Below are 16,340 nucleotides of genomic sequence, written 5' to 3' on the forward strand. Positions count from 1 at the left end.
AAAAATACATAAAGTCACAACACAACTAGGCTGTAAGTTTCATATTCTGCTAGGACCAAGTTTCGCCCTATCGGCTCAAAAAAGAACTTGTATCATATTTTTTGTTTTAAAAATGTCTTATTATTATAAGTTGGTGCAAACAAAATATCAGCCCCGAATGCGTCATTTCCAAAGACCAAAGAAACAAAAATACAATATTTTGTTAATCAAAATAGTAGCCATCTTTAACCACACATTTTCCAACCATTGGCTCAACCATTGGGTTCCATAGCGAAACAAATCTAGAGTCTGAGTTCAAGGAAGTCCTCAATCGCACATTGTACTACCCAATCATCAGGGAATGTCTTCCCTTTAAGATCTGATCAAGGTGCTGGAACAGTGAAGGTCTTGCCTTTTAAGAACTGATCAAGATGCTGGAACAGGGAAGGTCTTCCCTTTATGAACTGATCAAGAAACCGGACGAGATGGTATTCAGTGGGAGAGACATCGAGGCATATGATGGGTGAGGAAGATTTCATATTGCATCTCACGAAGAGTTTTCACCGTCCTTTCCGCGATATGAGGGCGAGTATTGTGGTGCAACATGAGAATATAATGTCTATAGACAATTACTGGATTCTTGTGGACAAGTTTTCGGTGCATTTCATTGAATTCAGCACTGTAACGACTTGTATTGAAGGTTTCACATCCCTGGTTTCACATCCCTGCAGTTTTACCCCTGGTTGAAGGTAATAAATACGTTGACGTTAGGTATGTCCACACATTATAAACATCTAATTCAAAAGAAAATAAATCTAAAATTTCACTTGTATTAAATAATTACGCGAAATAATTAAAAGTTCAAAACAGTCCATCGAATCCTGACGCCATCTTGTTTCGAACTCATTTTGTGTATTTGCGTTGGATTATTGCAGTTATTGTTTCCACGAAAAAATACCACAATAATCGAATTCGTGATAATCGGGCAAATAATGCATGTAAACTGGATCATTGCCAAGGATTTGTCAAAGTTATTAATTAAATTTCATACTTGACGTAAAGAAAAAGGGAAAAATGTAAAGTAAAAAGCGAAGGTTCATTTAGAAAAAACAAGCTTATTCTTTGTAATTTTTATTTACATATGATCTCTGAATTTCATTCGTGTTGCTGCTTGTCGGATAAGAAAGAAGCAAAAGTAAATAGAAGTTGGACGTGCAATACCAACCTATTCCCCAGTCGAGACTGAAATGCCCAATGAAGAACGCTGAAATAGACGTAGACAATCAAGATGTCTGCAAACAATTTCCAGGTACCCCAAAAATTACTGGTATGTCAACTTACATAACTCTTTCATTTACTCTACAATGATAGACAAAGACTGCGCTATCTGGAGAGCGTACTCGGAACTATAGAGCGTCTCACCCTTAGATTGCAGTACAGGAGTAAATTGCAATGCTTTTCCTTATGTCCATTGTTGCCAAACTTAGCCTAAATTTTAGAAATTGTTTTATTTACTAGATATGGATAGATTTTTGTAGAACATTGTATTCTCTATCAAATAATGTTTTTTTTCTCATATCAAGAAGAATTTTCAAGTAATGAAATAATTTGAAATAGTGAAATCTTGCTAATGGCAAATTCTAACGTCGCGTTAAACATATTACGTCATAAGTTCGGAACTATAAGAGATACAACGTTGAAACTTATACAGCTATTAACACCATATTTGATGCCAATGTTGAAAAAGTTGACACTCAAAAAATCTTGAATTTTAAAATAAAAAAATAAAATGTAAGAGAAAGTGCATATACTATTGCAATGCAATATCTAAAAAGTTGTGTGTGAAACAATTTAGACTGCCATTTATTTCAATCATATGTTTTCTATTCGTTTCATATATTCTCTCGATTTCGTATTGCTCCCATTAAACTTTTATTGCAACGATTTATAAACCATCATAAAAGGAAACCCCCTACCCAACACACAATTATTAGACTGTTGTTTCGTACCCTTCAATTCGACATTCCAAATGAATTTGCGCAAATGGAATGGCAAAAGCGATGAAAATATATGAATTTGAGAAAGGTTTATTTATAGAGTCGTGCTTCTTTCAGTCTTTCTTGCTCTTTCTTCAGAAGAAAACATACGGCGGAAGAAATGTGGCAACAGCGCGCTCCATTTACTCTGTACTGCAATCTAAGAGTGAGACGCGCTTATAGAACCTTTCTATTTCAAGTGTGTCCTCGGAAAATGTGTGAAACATCCTTCGCCCTCCCGTCTCCCTCTTATGGAAGAACTATCCCTTTGCTTTAGGGAAAGAAGTGAATGACCTCGGCTGTGTTGCCAATTTGTCGTTCAGTCGTTTGGTCTTGGCCGGGGAAGATCGTAGGCTACTTTGAATGGCTAACAAGACAGTCTATAATGAAGCCCCGTGTGAAGTAATTCAATGTGGCAACCCTGTCCGCATTCAACAGCTGAAGGATTTCGGCCATAGTAACTTGTCCATCCTCTTTCGAGGGAGGTATGGGGAGGGACACACACATTGTCAGCAGCGCCAGGAGGGGCACACTTGAAATAAAAAAGCTCTAATTCTGGTTGCATATATAAAGGACTACACCTCATAGCCGTCCGAATTTGGAGCACAATTATTGGGATTGTGATGATATCAAAGTATAATCCGCGATTAATCTAGGTATTCCTGTATGCTAATCTTTTTGTGTATTCTATTTATAATTCGACTAATGTACATTTCGCATTTTACTTTCTTTTCGATTGCAATTTGCTTAACTTTTAATTATTTTATTTATTAATTTAGTAAAAGTACTATATTCACTTTCTTTTTTATATTTAAGGTGAAGTCAGAGTAAACGAACAGCTGGTTCTTACCTGTATGCATACTTTGCTGGCAAGAGAACACAATAGGGTGGCCCACGGACTGTCCCAAGTCAATCCACATTGGGACGATGAAACCCTTTACCAGGTAAGCAACTTTTTTCTTTATATTTTTAAGTAGTGTAAGGTCAGGGATCGAAATGTACCGGTATGAGGCAGCTTGGCATACTGCTAGTAAATCAAGTTGTCAAAACTCATACCAGCTGTAAAAGATTTTATAATAAGCTCTACTACAGAGTGATCTAAAAGTCACGCAACCCATGGATATGTTACAGAAGAAATCGAAATGTGCCCACATATGTGCACTCGTTTAATTATGTTCCTGAACACCCTCTGGAACGTTGCAATGAAATGCCCATAATTTGTTGAGTCTTGGTCACACACCAAAGTAAAATTTTGTTGTGTAAAATTCTAACTTCAGATAGGCCTATCCTTATAAGAAAAAGTCTGGTGAAGTGACTCCTTATGCACTTTTCCAGGATGAGAACTCGTTTCCAATTAGCACCATTCTCACCTGGAATATATATATATATATATATATATATATATATATATATATATATATATATATATATATATATATATATATATATATATATATATATATATATATATATATATTGTGCCATAGGGTTGTGACTTTTTGATTGTTCTCTATATTGAAGTGTACCGGTATGATGTATCTATGGATACGAGTGGTAATGACAATGATGATGCAAGGACGCTACAATACATAAAATTATCTCATCACAAGTTCTCTAAAGGGTCAATCCATCTGAAGTGGTCCAAAGATGGGGAAAATGGACCATCTCCGAAAATTATAAAACTTCGAGTCTGATGAACCTTCTGTATAAGAAGGTCAATAACATCATTCACGTTGTCGTATGTACAAGTGTTCTTGAATGGCGGCCATCTTTGTTGTCGGTGGAGTGTCATTTTTTTGCATTTGTAAGCATTTACGAAAACTGCAGTTGCTCAGGACGTACATATCACACGAACAGCAAACAAAAACGAATGTTTACAGGAGAGACTGAGGAACACGAAAAACATATAATCTTGCTTCTAAATAAATATGCAGGGTGGCAAACCAATACATGAAATTACCAGAAAATGTACAGAAAATTACACTTTTAAAGGGGCTGCATTTTGGAATGGCATAAACGGAGGGGTTCATAAGTTTTGTGCTGAATACTATTGCATGTAAAGAGTCTGTAGAAATATCCACAGCTATGATACTACTGGTATCGTAGATTTATGGTGGTCCGAAGTTGAAGTTTGTGATTTTGATGCCATTTTTGGCACGTAATATCTCAGGAAGGCAAAGTGCTAAAAATTACTGCTTATGCCACAAAGTAATTCTGTATGTGCATAAACTATTGCAAAAAAAAAAAAAAAAAAAAAAAAGCATGACTGATATCACATATTTAGTCTCGTGAGCAACACTAGTTCATCGAAGTCTTAGATCTCGAACCCTGTTTTAGTGTTACTTGATTCATAATATAAAAAAAATATGTAAATGGATAAAGTGATCGCGCGAATACAATGAGGAATCATTTATTACTGCTTAAAGCTATACAAGCCATTACCCAATATGTTCCAATAAAAATACAATTTAAATGTTGTTATATCACACTCTTCTGGACCTCTCGTCACATGGAAGAATTCTGGTCAATTTAAAATGAAATTAAGAAAAAAAAATAGGGCATAAATTTCGTTCATAAATGTATAAAACGGGACAAGACGAGACGAGAAAAACTTTCTTCTGAATCGAGAAGATATTTTAAATAATTCCTCGAGAATTAAACGAGACGAGACTACTTACAAAATTTACGGGACGAGACAAGACGGGACAAGAGAACTTTATTGCTTATATAGCGTGGTAAACAATATTAATCATGGGTTGAAACTGGTAAAATACGGTATTGTATTTGCTAATCAGAGACAACCACGCTTGCAAAATTTAATCTAAAGATCGGAGCTACACACACACACACACACACACACACATACACACACGAATGAAAAATTCATTAAATATTTTTCACGCAAAATAAGGAAAGTTAATTTAAATAAAATTGTACAGTTAAAAAACAGGGCCGTCTCTACCATATGTGTGCAACAAGTGCATTCGCACGGGGCGACAAATTTCGAGGGGCGGCAAAATCTGTCATCACTATATTATTTAAAATAAATATTTCTTGTTGGAAACATATTTCATGATGATGGAACGGTAGTTAAATTTACTAAGCTGACCTTCTATTTTGAATACTACATTCATAAATCATGTTTAGTTCGCATTATTTTAAGGACATGTGGACAGCGCTAAAGCAAATGGTCAAACAAATCCCAGTATCATTTGCTTGATTGTTTTCAAATACAAGAACTCAATTTTCGAACAGTAGCGAACACCTGTTCCATTTAGTTAGTTATCACAGTTTTGATATGAAAACTAGTCTTGTCTTTGTTGCAGTCACATTCCTTATCATTGAAGGTATAAACAGTTAAAAAAAATGACGTATGTAGAAGGAAAACCAAGGAATAAAAGAGCTAGTTACACTTGAATTGCAAACTGATATATTGAGATTGAAGCTCGATACTGAATTCTATAAAAAGCATTACCATGTTTTCTCTGCAGGTGTGTTTGCTTTATCTTTCACTAACATAAAAGAGTATTATTTAAAAAAGAAAACAACGAGATTGTATTTGTAGTGTTTAGGCCCTTCTGAGTGCGAGTGCTCTTTCCCTCTCTTCGTTGTTCATTATGGGATAGCATACTCGTATGATTTATTCTTTCTGGATTAAGAAGGGTCGGCAAATTGCCTAGGGACGGTCCTGATTAAAAAGTGTTTTCTTAAGCTATGCTTTTTAAGTTACACAAGAATCAAGGCTTTTTTATAAGGTATATATAAACTAAAAGAAATCCTATTAGAGTTGATTATAGCTAAAGATGATAATTTTCCTGATTCGCTCTGGTCTGCTCATACTCTTCTCTTATTTAGAAAGAAGCTAAGAACTAAAAAAATAACATCATAAGAAATTAAATAAAAAAGATTGCCACACGTCCACCACATTAATAGACCTATAGTTCGTACAACCGATATTTACTCGCTATTTAAATTCAGAATTGAATTATACATAATTTCGTATGTAATAATATTTATCTCCCCATTCCATCCGAAATACCCATATTTAATGCTATCATCTCGTATGCCTATGTTTTAAAGAAGATGAAAGAAGAAAAAATATTAATAAATGTGAAGCTGTCTTGAGAGAAGTTAATTTCTAGTTTGTACTTGTCACGATTTCATGATCTCTTATATTAATTAATATGTACGTTCTTTTTTTATTATTTATATTTCAGGAGGCAAGACGCATCGTGATTGCGGAGATCCAACATATTACCTTCAACGAGTTCTTGCCCATTATTCTTGGGAAGGAAGTTATGGAGAAATTTGGGCTCATTCTGACGAAAGAGGTCAGTCCTTATAATGCTACCTATACAGTGATTAGTAGGGATATATATATAGATATATATACAGTGTCTCAAAAGTCTCCTGACATAGGGTAACTGTTATTATCGGAGTTACAACAAAATGTAAGAAGGGAAACCGTCTCCAAATATGATGTTTCCAATCTAAAGTGAAGTTTTTTCTTTTTTTTTTTTTTTTTTTATTAATCGGAAGAGCCGTTTGGGCTGTACACTCTTTATGCTCTCAATGTTAAATGAAAATGCAACGTTTCTATTTACCTGGAACCACAACGTAAGTGAATGAAGTTACTGTCTTTTACGCTAACGTGTTCATGGTCAGCACCCGTTTCAAACATGTCCAGATTGGCCATACTCTTCCAAACTTTATGGGTCCAAGTAAATGGTAACATTGCATATTCATTTAACATTGGGCACTTAAAGAGTGTACAGCCGAAACGGCTCGCCCGATTAAAAAAAAAAAAATCCTTCACTTTAGATTGAAAACATCATATTTGGAGACGGTTTCTTCTCTTATATTTTGTTTGTAACTCTGATAATAACAGTTACCATATGGCAAGGGACTTTTGAGACATCTTGTACATACAGGGTGTTCTGAAAAAACATTAAAAAAACTTTGGGAAGTGAATCCTCATATGGAAACATGAAAAAAAAAAATTATAGACCAATCTGGGTGCACAAGTGAGACATTTCGGAGTTATAGTATATATAGCCCAGCGTTTCTCAACCGCTTTGTCGCGACACATTGGTGTGTCACGAATACATGTTAGGTGTGTCGCTAGATTTTAAGTTTGATGTCTTATACGGTATTTGTGATGTAATATTTCTTTCTCATATTCCTGCTTTCTCATATTCAGTGTCTTTTGTGTTAATATATTTCTATTCAAGAGTTTTACGTAATTTACTTGTGAGATTTGTATCTCATAGTTGTTCCATAACTTTTAAACAATGTATGTATTTTTATGTTTTCTTTCTCTCTTTTTTTTCTTTTATTTTGCATCTAGGAAAAAAAAAGCATGCAGGGGTGTCGCGAAAGTTTGAAACGTACTTTGGTATCTCCCCCCCCCAAAAAAAAAGGTTGAGAGACACTGGTATAGCTCACCAAAAATTGGTAGGAACGATATAAAATAAAAAAGGTACGGGCCACCGAACTAAACTTTCTCTCTTCAATTCTTTAAACTAAATCACGTTATGGAGCAGGTATTACTCAAACATTTATTTGTGAAATACGAACAACCTTATAATGCGTTTTTTTTTTTTTTTTTTTTTGAAAATGAAAGAAAAAACTCACCTCGCAAGAGTTTTCTATATCTGAAGGATATTTTCATGAAACTGATTTACGCAATATGATGGGATTATTAATGAAACGTTTGTTTATGGAATGTGAAGAAAATTGCCTGAGTCATTTTTGAGAAAATACTCATCCAAAGAGTAAACAACCCCTTTGCAAATTTTATCTGCACAAATAAGTTATGCCATACTGTCAAATTATATTTATGGAATACTAGCAGAATACTCGTTCTTCTTATGGGGAGAATACGTTTCATTTTGAACATACAGAGCACTAAAATGTCACCAATCAACTTAAGGACTCCAAAAACTATGAATCCGACACTAATATCGGCCATTTTCAATTATTATTATTATTATTATTATTATTATTATTATTATTATTATTATTATTATTATTATTATTATTATTATTATTATATGTCATCATCCTCCTTAAGAGTACAAAGGGAGTGAATTTGGATTTAAACGGTATCGGAAGTGTCACTGTTCCTCTCAGAAACCTCGAAGACGATGGATTCGATATTAATATCGGTAATTTTTTTGATCATTTTATATATCTTCCCGTCTCCTCCAAGTTTTGGGGCTGAATTTGGATTTAAGCGGCATCGGAAGCATCACTATTCATCTCAGTGCTCCCGAAAACTATGGATTTAACACTAATATAGATCATTTTCGATCATTTATATATATATATCCGCCTCCCACGAGTTGCATCTTCAAAGTGAAATGATAAAAACCATCCAAGCCCTGAACTTTATCTATGTTGAAAATTTGATCGAGATCGGTCGTGTGGTTCAAGAGTTATTTATTAAGTCATAAACATAGTCACTTCCATTTATATATATATATATATATATATATATATATATATATATATATATATATATATATATATATATATATCATATCGTTCGTAAATTTATCCCATAAATCTTATGAAAACCTTAAGTTTAAAATTTGGTGCGAATACATTGAATGATATGGCCTGTGGTAGAGGTCTGCACGGACTCGGGTCCAGCCCGCGGGACGGGCACGGGACTACAAAGCATATATCACTTCGGGCCCCGACCGGGCTCGGACTGTAAATTTTTAAATACACAACCATATTTCTCGAGCTTAACTTTGTAAATATACTGTATAACGATATATATTGCACGTTTCTTTGTGGAGAACTTTTAAAGCACAACTGCAAAATTAAATCTCTAATTGCTGTAAATAAAAAAAAATGTGCTAATTATTAAGTTTCTGTAATTCGGGCTTATTTCGGGCTCATTTGATTATCACACGAGCTCGAGCCTAAATGCTAAAGCATATTTCGGACTCGGAAAAATGAAATCTTCAAATTTTACGACCCACGGTTATGCCGGTTAGGCTAAAGTAGACGGTGATGATGAGAAATGAATAAAATGATGGAATGAAGAAAGTGGCAGTAAACGGGAGAGCCCCGAGAAGACCCTTGTCCAGGAGAGCCCCGAGAAGACCCACGCACACGATGTTTGTTCAGGAGAGCCCCGAGAAGACCCATGCACACGGTGTTTGTCCACCACAAAGTTCAGTTGGCGAGGCTGAGATCGAACCCGGGACTTCAAGAACCAGAGAACAACGCTCTACTACTGAGCCAACGTGGCCCCTTATTTCGGACTCGGGTCGGGCCTCACATTGTAAATTCACGGGCCGGGCCTGGGGTAAAAATTCCAGCCCGTGCAGACCTCTAGCCTGTAGTCGAATGAACATGTTTACATGGGATGAACGGACGACAAATGTTCAAAGAACACTTTTCAATATGTAGGAGCCATGAAACGTATAAATCCGTTGATATCTCTAATTCGATATTTATTTATTTATTTATTTTTACGATCATCTTACTTTCTTTTCTCCTATCGACGCGACGATCGGAAGTTAAAAAAAAAAAAGACCTTTACTCAAAAAGAAATGTCAGATGAAGAGCAGGTAAAGGAATGTAGTAGTTACTTTCTGCCTCGATTCCATTAATGTACTACGGATGTGTATCAGTTTCCAGTTTCTGATCTATCAGTTGTCGTTTCTAGAAAACTTTATGAATCTCCTTCTATGCTTCCAGGCTACTTCTGTAATGGAATCTAGGCTCAAAATAAACTTTTTTTTTTTTTACTTGATATTGATTCAACATTTCATTCCCGTGTTATGATTCTTGATGTTAAAGTTGTGACCAATCTTTGGCAGACTTTCAACTCTGAAATAACTAATTTGTGCATCTTTATTGATCCCCGGCCACGTAAGTTCCTAGTGAACATTATTTCCATAGATTCTGTCAGGGTACCTGCCGTTTTCTCTAGCATTCTCATTCCACCAATTCTTCCATCATTGTTCACTTGCCTTAATTGTCCTCGTCCCCTAGCGTAAAGGGCATAATCGCGGGATGTTAAACTGAAATATTTTATTTCTCATTAGTCTGTTATTTTTTTTTTTTTCATGTTTTTGTTTGAGAATTCACTTCCCATTTTTTGTGTGTGTGTTGTTTCCGAATACCTTACATATATATTATTTTTATTGTTAATAATTGCTCAAATTATTCAAAATTTTACACGTAAGTACTATAACTGTTCAAGTTTTTAGTTGTAAAAATTGTAATACAGTAACTCATAAAATCTTCAATATGAGCCTCCTTTGTTACTCTGCATACAAAACTAGGTAATCTAATATCTCCGAGACGCGTTTCAGCATGTTTTCTTGTTTTCAGAATGCATAATGGCGTTTCAAATTGTTGATAACACTTGCGAATGGAGTTCTTTCGTGATTATTATTTGTCACTCACTTTGAACACTCACAACAGTTCGAATAACGTAAAATTGTAGGACTCACCATTCTAAGGACTTTTAATATTTTGACTTCAAAATTGACGTCATTCAATTCTACACGTGTTACTTAGTCTATACAATAAATTTCAACTCGCACAAACGAAGAGATCCAAAGTTATCGGGGGAGGGGTCGAAATTTTGCCAAAAATATAGGGGTGTTAGAAATTTTAAGTTTTCACTTCAAAAGTGATGTTATTCGATTCTACACGCCTTGTTTAGACTACACACTAAATTTCAATATGCGGAAAATCAAAAGTCCTATAACTCCCTATATTTTTGGCAAAATTTTGACGCCCCCAATAACTTTGGATTTCTTCGTTTGCGAAAGTTAAAATATAGTGTGTAGGCTAAGTAAGACGTATGGAATCAAATAACATCAATTTTGAAGTCAAAATATCAAAAATCCTAAAACCTGTCTCTGACTTAATTAATATTCATTAGCTATTGACAATAAGGGAAAATATAGTACGTTATTTACAATTAATATCACAGATATGTAAGTAAATAACAATATGATTATGAATATAGTTTCAGAAATTTATTTAAATAAAATAATAATAAATTTAGAAAGATTCGATATCAAAACAAAATTAAATTCCGTTAACTTTATTAGTGGTTTCTCTAATATGCTTCCTATAAGGTGAGAACTGACATTTTTGAGCTAATTAAAATAATATGTATCAAGTCATGTAGCAACACTGTCCTTGTTTCGTGTTTCCCTACTAGGTATCCACGTGTGCATGTTGCTCGATTTTTTTTAAACATTTTTTTTTTTAATATCTTCGATCACTTTCCATTGCATTCGAGAATGCAACAAGCAAGCCGGAAGTGCAACATGTATCGGTTACCAATCGTAGTTTTCAAGTCAGGATTCCGCCGGAAGGTAGTCGTGAATTATCTAATTTAATCGGAATTCAATCTTGCCAGAATCGACATTTTTTTTTTTTTTTTTAAATAACATTATTCAAACACGTTCCACTGTTGTACCTGTCGGTCATTCTAAGTAGCAGAAAAATTAAGTTGTTAAAATTGACATTTCTAGGACGTTGTAAGTTTTAATGTAAACTAACACACACATTATATATATATAATGTAAACGAAAATTATTTAAAAAGCATTGTAACTGTACATTATATATAATTAATAATGATTTTTTTCTGCAATTTTGTCAGTCTGTAACACCTCAGAAATTCAGCAGCATTTTTTTTAATGAAATTAGAAAAAAAAAGATTTTAATCTCTAATACGACTTTTTTTTCTTTAAGTTGTTAATTTTTTTTTTCTATTTCGTTAACAGGGATATTGGGATGGCTATGATCCCACAGTAAATCCAAATGTAATCGACGCGTTTGCAGCTGCAGCTTTTAGATTTGGTCATTCTTTACTTCCAACTTCTGTCGAGAGATGGAGCAAAGCGCACAAATTTATCGGTATGTCATAGATTTTAACTGTACATAGTGTTTATTGCATTTATTTGTAAATTATCAAGAGAGAATCAAAAGCTAAGGTGAACATTGAATTTACTCTAGAATGTGAAAGAGTATGTACAAATACGAAACAATGTGTGTTATATGCATATGGTATCACACTGAAAGTCATGTAATCGCCACTGAGTTCCAAACATTGATGCCAAAGGAGGAGCAAATAATCCTTACTTGAAACTCGTAAATCAAATAACGGTAGCCCCTTGCACTGTACGAAGTATATATATATATATATATATATATATATATATATATATATATATATATATATATATATATATATATATATATATATATACAGTGTGCGAATTAGATAATCTATATTGGGGGGGATAAAATTAGGCCAAAGGACATAGTCTGAAGATTCAAATTTCAAAATGGGACAATAAATGCCTTACCCCCATATATATATATATATATATATATATATATATATATATATATATATATATATATATATTTGGTCTAGGAATTAATTCGTGCGGGTGGACAAGAGATGGCGCAACGAACGGAGCGTCCCACAGTTCCGTGTATCCACACATGTGTTGCAAACCCCTGTCATCGCGTATCGTTCGTAGTATAGGGCAGTGGATTAAAGCGTCAACAACACCAGTTTGTAGTTAAGTGAACATGGCGCAATTTGTGCCTGATAAAGTGTTTTTGCGGGGTGTCCTGCTGCATTACTTTAACATGCAGAAAAGTGCGACTGAAAGTCATCGTATTTTGGTGGAAGTGTATGGTGACCATGCTCTAGCTGAGCGAACGTGTCAGAAGTGGTTTGCACGGTTTAGAAGTGGTGATTTCGGCTTGGCAGACCAAGAGCGAGCTGGACAGCCAAAAAAATTTCAAGACGAAGAATTGACAGCATTGCTCGAGCAGGATTCGTGTCAAACGCAGGAACAACTTGCAGCAGCATTAGGCGTTGATCAAACAACAGTCTCCAAACGCTTGAAAGCCATGGGAATGATTCAAAAGATGTCACATTGGGTTCCACATGAATTGAAAGACAGAGACGTTGAAAGACGAAAAACCATTTGCGAATTGCTGCTTCAACGACAGAGCAGAAAGGGGTTTCTGCATCGAATTATTACGGGTGATGAGAAGTGGATCCACTACGAGAACCCTAAACGAAAAAAGGCCTGGGTGAAACCAGGTGAACCAGGTCCATCACAACCAAAACGAGATATTCACTGTGCAAAGGTTATGCTGTGCATATGGTGGGATATGAAAGGTGTGGTGTACTATGAGCTGCTGCAACCGGGTGAAACTATGAATGGAGAACGTTATCGACGACAGTTAATGCGTTTGAAGCAAGCTCTGGCCAGAACACGACCAGAATGGGAGAACAGACATGATAAACTTATTGTTCAACATGATAACGCTCGCCCACATGTCGCAAAACCGGTCAAAACCTATTTAGAAAATGTCGGATGGGAAGTTTTACCCCACCCGCCGTATTCACCAGACGTTGCTCCTTCGGACTACTACTTGTTCGATTCCATGGACAACGATTTGATTGGACAGCGGTTTACTTCTTCAGAAGATATCGAAACATGGGTCTCTGACTGGATCGCTTCCAAGGATGAGGACTTCTTTCGCCACGGAATCCGTACATTGCCTGACAGATGGGCGAAAGTGGTGGCTAGCGATGGACAATATTTTTCTTAAGGTCTTTATGTATTTTGTGTTTGTACTACAGCTTCAATGTGTGCGTACCAACCGCACGAATTAATTCCTAGACCATATATATATATATATATATATATATATATATATATACATGTGTGTGTGTGTGTGTGACATATCTGTAATAAATAAGATATTTATTAATTTAATAAATCTACCGACAATAACTATGCACATATATATTGTCTGACACACACACCCCACTAAACCTTTCTGAACGTGTTTTAATGTTGTACTCACTCTTGTCCCCGTAGCTCTCTAAGGTTTATTTAGTTAATAATTCGGCTTGAGCGATAGCCATGATCACAAGCATATGTTAATTTTTCTACTCATATTAAAAGCTTCCACATTTGCATTAATACATACAAGTTGTGAAAAGAAACCTACTTCAGTCTTGTGAAAACCACTAAAATTATCAGTTAAACCGGACATTTTTTTAAAAGAAAATCTAGATATTAGCCTATCAAATAAGAAATGGATTGTTGCTGGTTCCGATTTCTCACGTCAAGGTCAAATCGAAGGCCAAATATTTAAAATCTCTCAATTCAAATTTCGAGCTTGTGCTTCTACTTCCCGCTAAAGCTGTGCTCATCACGACTTTTTTCCCTCCAAATATCGATTCCGTGATGGGCACGGAAAGTCAACACTTAAAAATTACTTTACTGTTAGGTTGAAGATGAGTTGATTCACTATGGGCTACGTTATTCAAATAAAGTAAAACATTACACTGAAGTTTTTCAGACAACATTAATTGCGTGGACAGCAAACTGTACAGCGAAAAGATGGAAAAATGAAGGGTTAACTTTAAAAAACCCGCTCCAGTTGAAATGCTTATACAGACACGGACAATGACACGGAGAACCAGTCGTATTAACAAATGCTGAAACAAATCTTGAATTATTCGCTTATTCACCTAAAAATCACCTTCATTAACATGTCTGCTCACTAGGAGCGTATCCCCCAGCGTGTACGTTAACATATACTTACGAGAGAATACCTATATCTCAGATTTTGAGTACAGTTTCAAAAGTTCATTTCCGTAAACTGTAAAAGCAGTGATTACTATGCTAATTATCACAAATTAAATGCAACTTTTGAGTTGCATACACACAACCTACTAGGGAATGAAGACCATGTGCTAACAAAGAGTGCACTGGAAAATGAAATAACATGTTATAACAAAAATTAAAATAAGATGATAATCGATACAAATATAGAGGATGAATATGACATATCCGAACTTCGCCAAGTATGGTAGAAGAAGCTATTTGTTTACTTCTTCTTGGCCAACCGCTAAGAACATTTATAAATCTATATGTGGCTTTGTTATACGCAATTAGTACATTCAAATTCACAAACGATTACGAACTGAAGGGTACGAAGGTACAGTTGCAAGTAACAACCGCAGTCATAATATAGTTCTACTAAACAACGTTGAAAATAGTGGGTAATTAGGTGGTAAGTAGAAATGACCAAAACTGAACAGTTTACATCGATCATTTCGAAATACAGCTAGAAGATTAAATTTACAAGAAATAACAAGAATCAGTGAAATTTGGAGTTATACTAAGCATAGTTTGAGGGGGAAAGCGAGTATCCCCGGTGGGGATACTTCAGCTGACTTCTTTGGGGGGGGGGAACAAAATGTGATTGAGGGGGAAAATCCCCCTCATTCCCCCCGGTAATTCGCACCCTGTATATATATATATATATATATATATATATATATATATATATATATATATATATATATATATATATATATATAAGTTGTCCAAATAGGTATTATATTTCAGGGGTACAAAAAAGTAGTCAAAGGGGATAGATCAAATCTGTACAGAATCTGTTGTCTTCTGTCCCCACGAATAATCGCATACATGTGATACATTCACGTTATTGACTGATGTTGATGGTCTTTTAGTTCTTTGCACATCGGTCACATTAACTGTCTAGCTGGTAAGCGTATGGTACCACACACGCTTGTTTATGTGTTAAATTATCAGATTTTCTCCAAAAACTCCTACTAGTTCTTAATATTTTTTTTCGGTTCTTTTTTCTCAGTACACAGAATCGAATAACACTACACACCTCCACTTTCGTGTAATGTTTCAGTTGGAGCGCCATATTTTGATGTTTCGAGTGGTCTAATCCAGGGGTGCCCACAAGGGGGGGGGCTATGACGCAAACTGCGTCATTAAAATATTTGGGAGGGGGTAAAAACCTATATAAATATGTTTGAGGGGGTGTAAAAATTAATCGAAAAGATTTTTTTTTCATGGAAGAACACCTATGGATAGACAATTGGGGGGTGCGTCATGGACATAAGGGGGGTTGGGCACCACTGTCTAATCAGCGAAAGAAATAACATGTTAAGCTCTGGTGGCTGTCAGACATATCACGTTTCGACACCTACAACATACAAAAAATACAATTACATATATGCATAACACTGAAATTGTATAGTCAAATTCAGCTTGCTTTTTTTTATTTTCTTTTGTACGAAATATATGAGGAATTCTAGTTTCAGTACCAGAAGGACAACGTAATATTCTTTTCTTATTAGCGGATAAATCCTAGAGTAAATTGTTTTTATTTTTGTTACAGTTTGTTGGGCTAAAGACAACATTCTAAAAGGTAACAATGTTACATATTAAATATTTAATATGCATCAATCTTGTAATAA

The 16,340-nt window shown here is 35.0% G+C and overlaps 1 protein-coding gene across 1 annotated transcript in view; it reads left to right on the forward strand.

Moving 5' to 3' along the window:
- The window catches only part of cysu (peroxidase homolog), a gene marked incomplete at its 3' end in the record, with an annotated part of 322,966 nt that overhangs the window by 290,710 nt on the left and 15,916 nt on the right, over positions 1-16,340 (forward strand). The window contains 3 exon segments of the mRNA XM_081756057.1: positions 2,832-2,959; positions 6,233-6,346; positions 11,785-11,917. Coding sequence (XP_081612183.1) covers positions 2,832-2,959; positions 6,233-6,346; positions 11,785-11,917 — 375 coding nt within the window.

The sequence above is a fragment of the Thermobia domestica genome, chromosome 4 (assembly GCF_964235325.1).
Source record: "Thermobia domestica chromosome 4, izTheDome1.hap1.1, whole genome shotgun sequence".
Taxonomy (NCBI): domain Eukaryota; kingdom Metazoa; phylum Arthropoda; class Insecta; order Zygentoma; family Lepismatidae; genus Thermobia; species Thermobia domestica.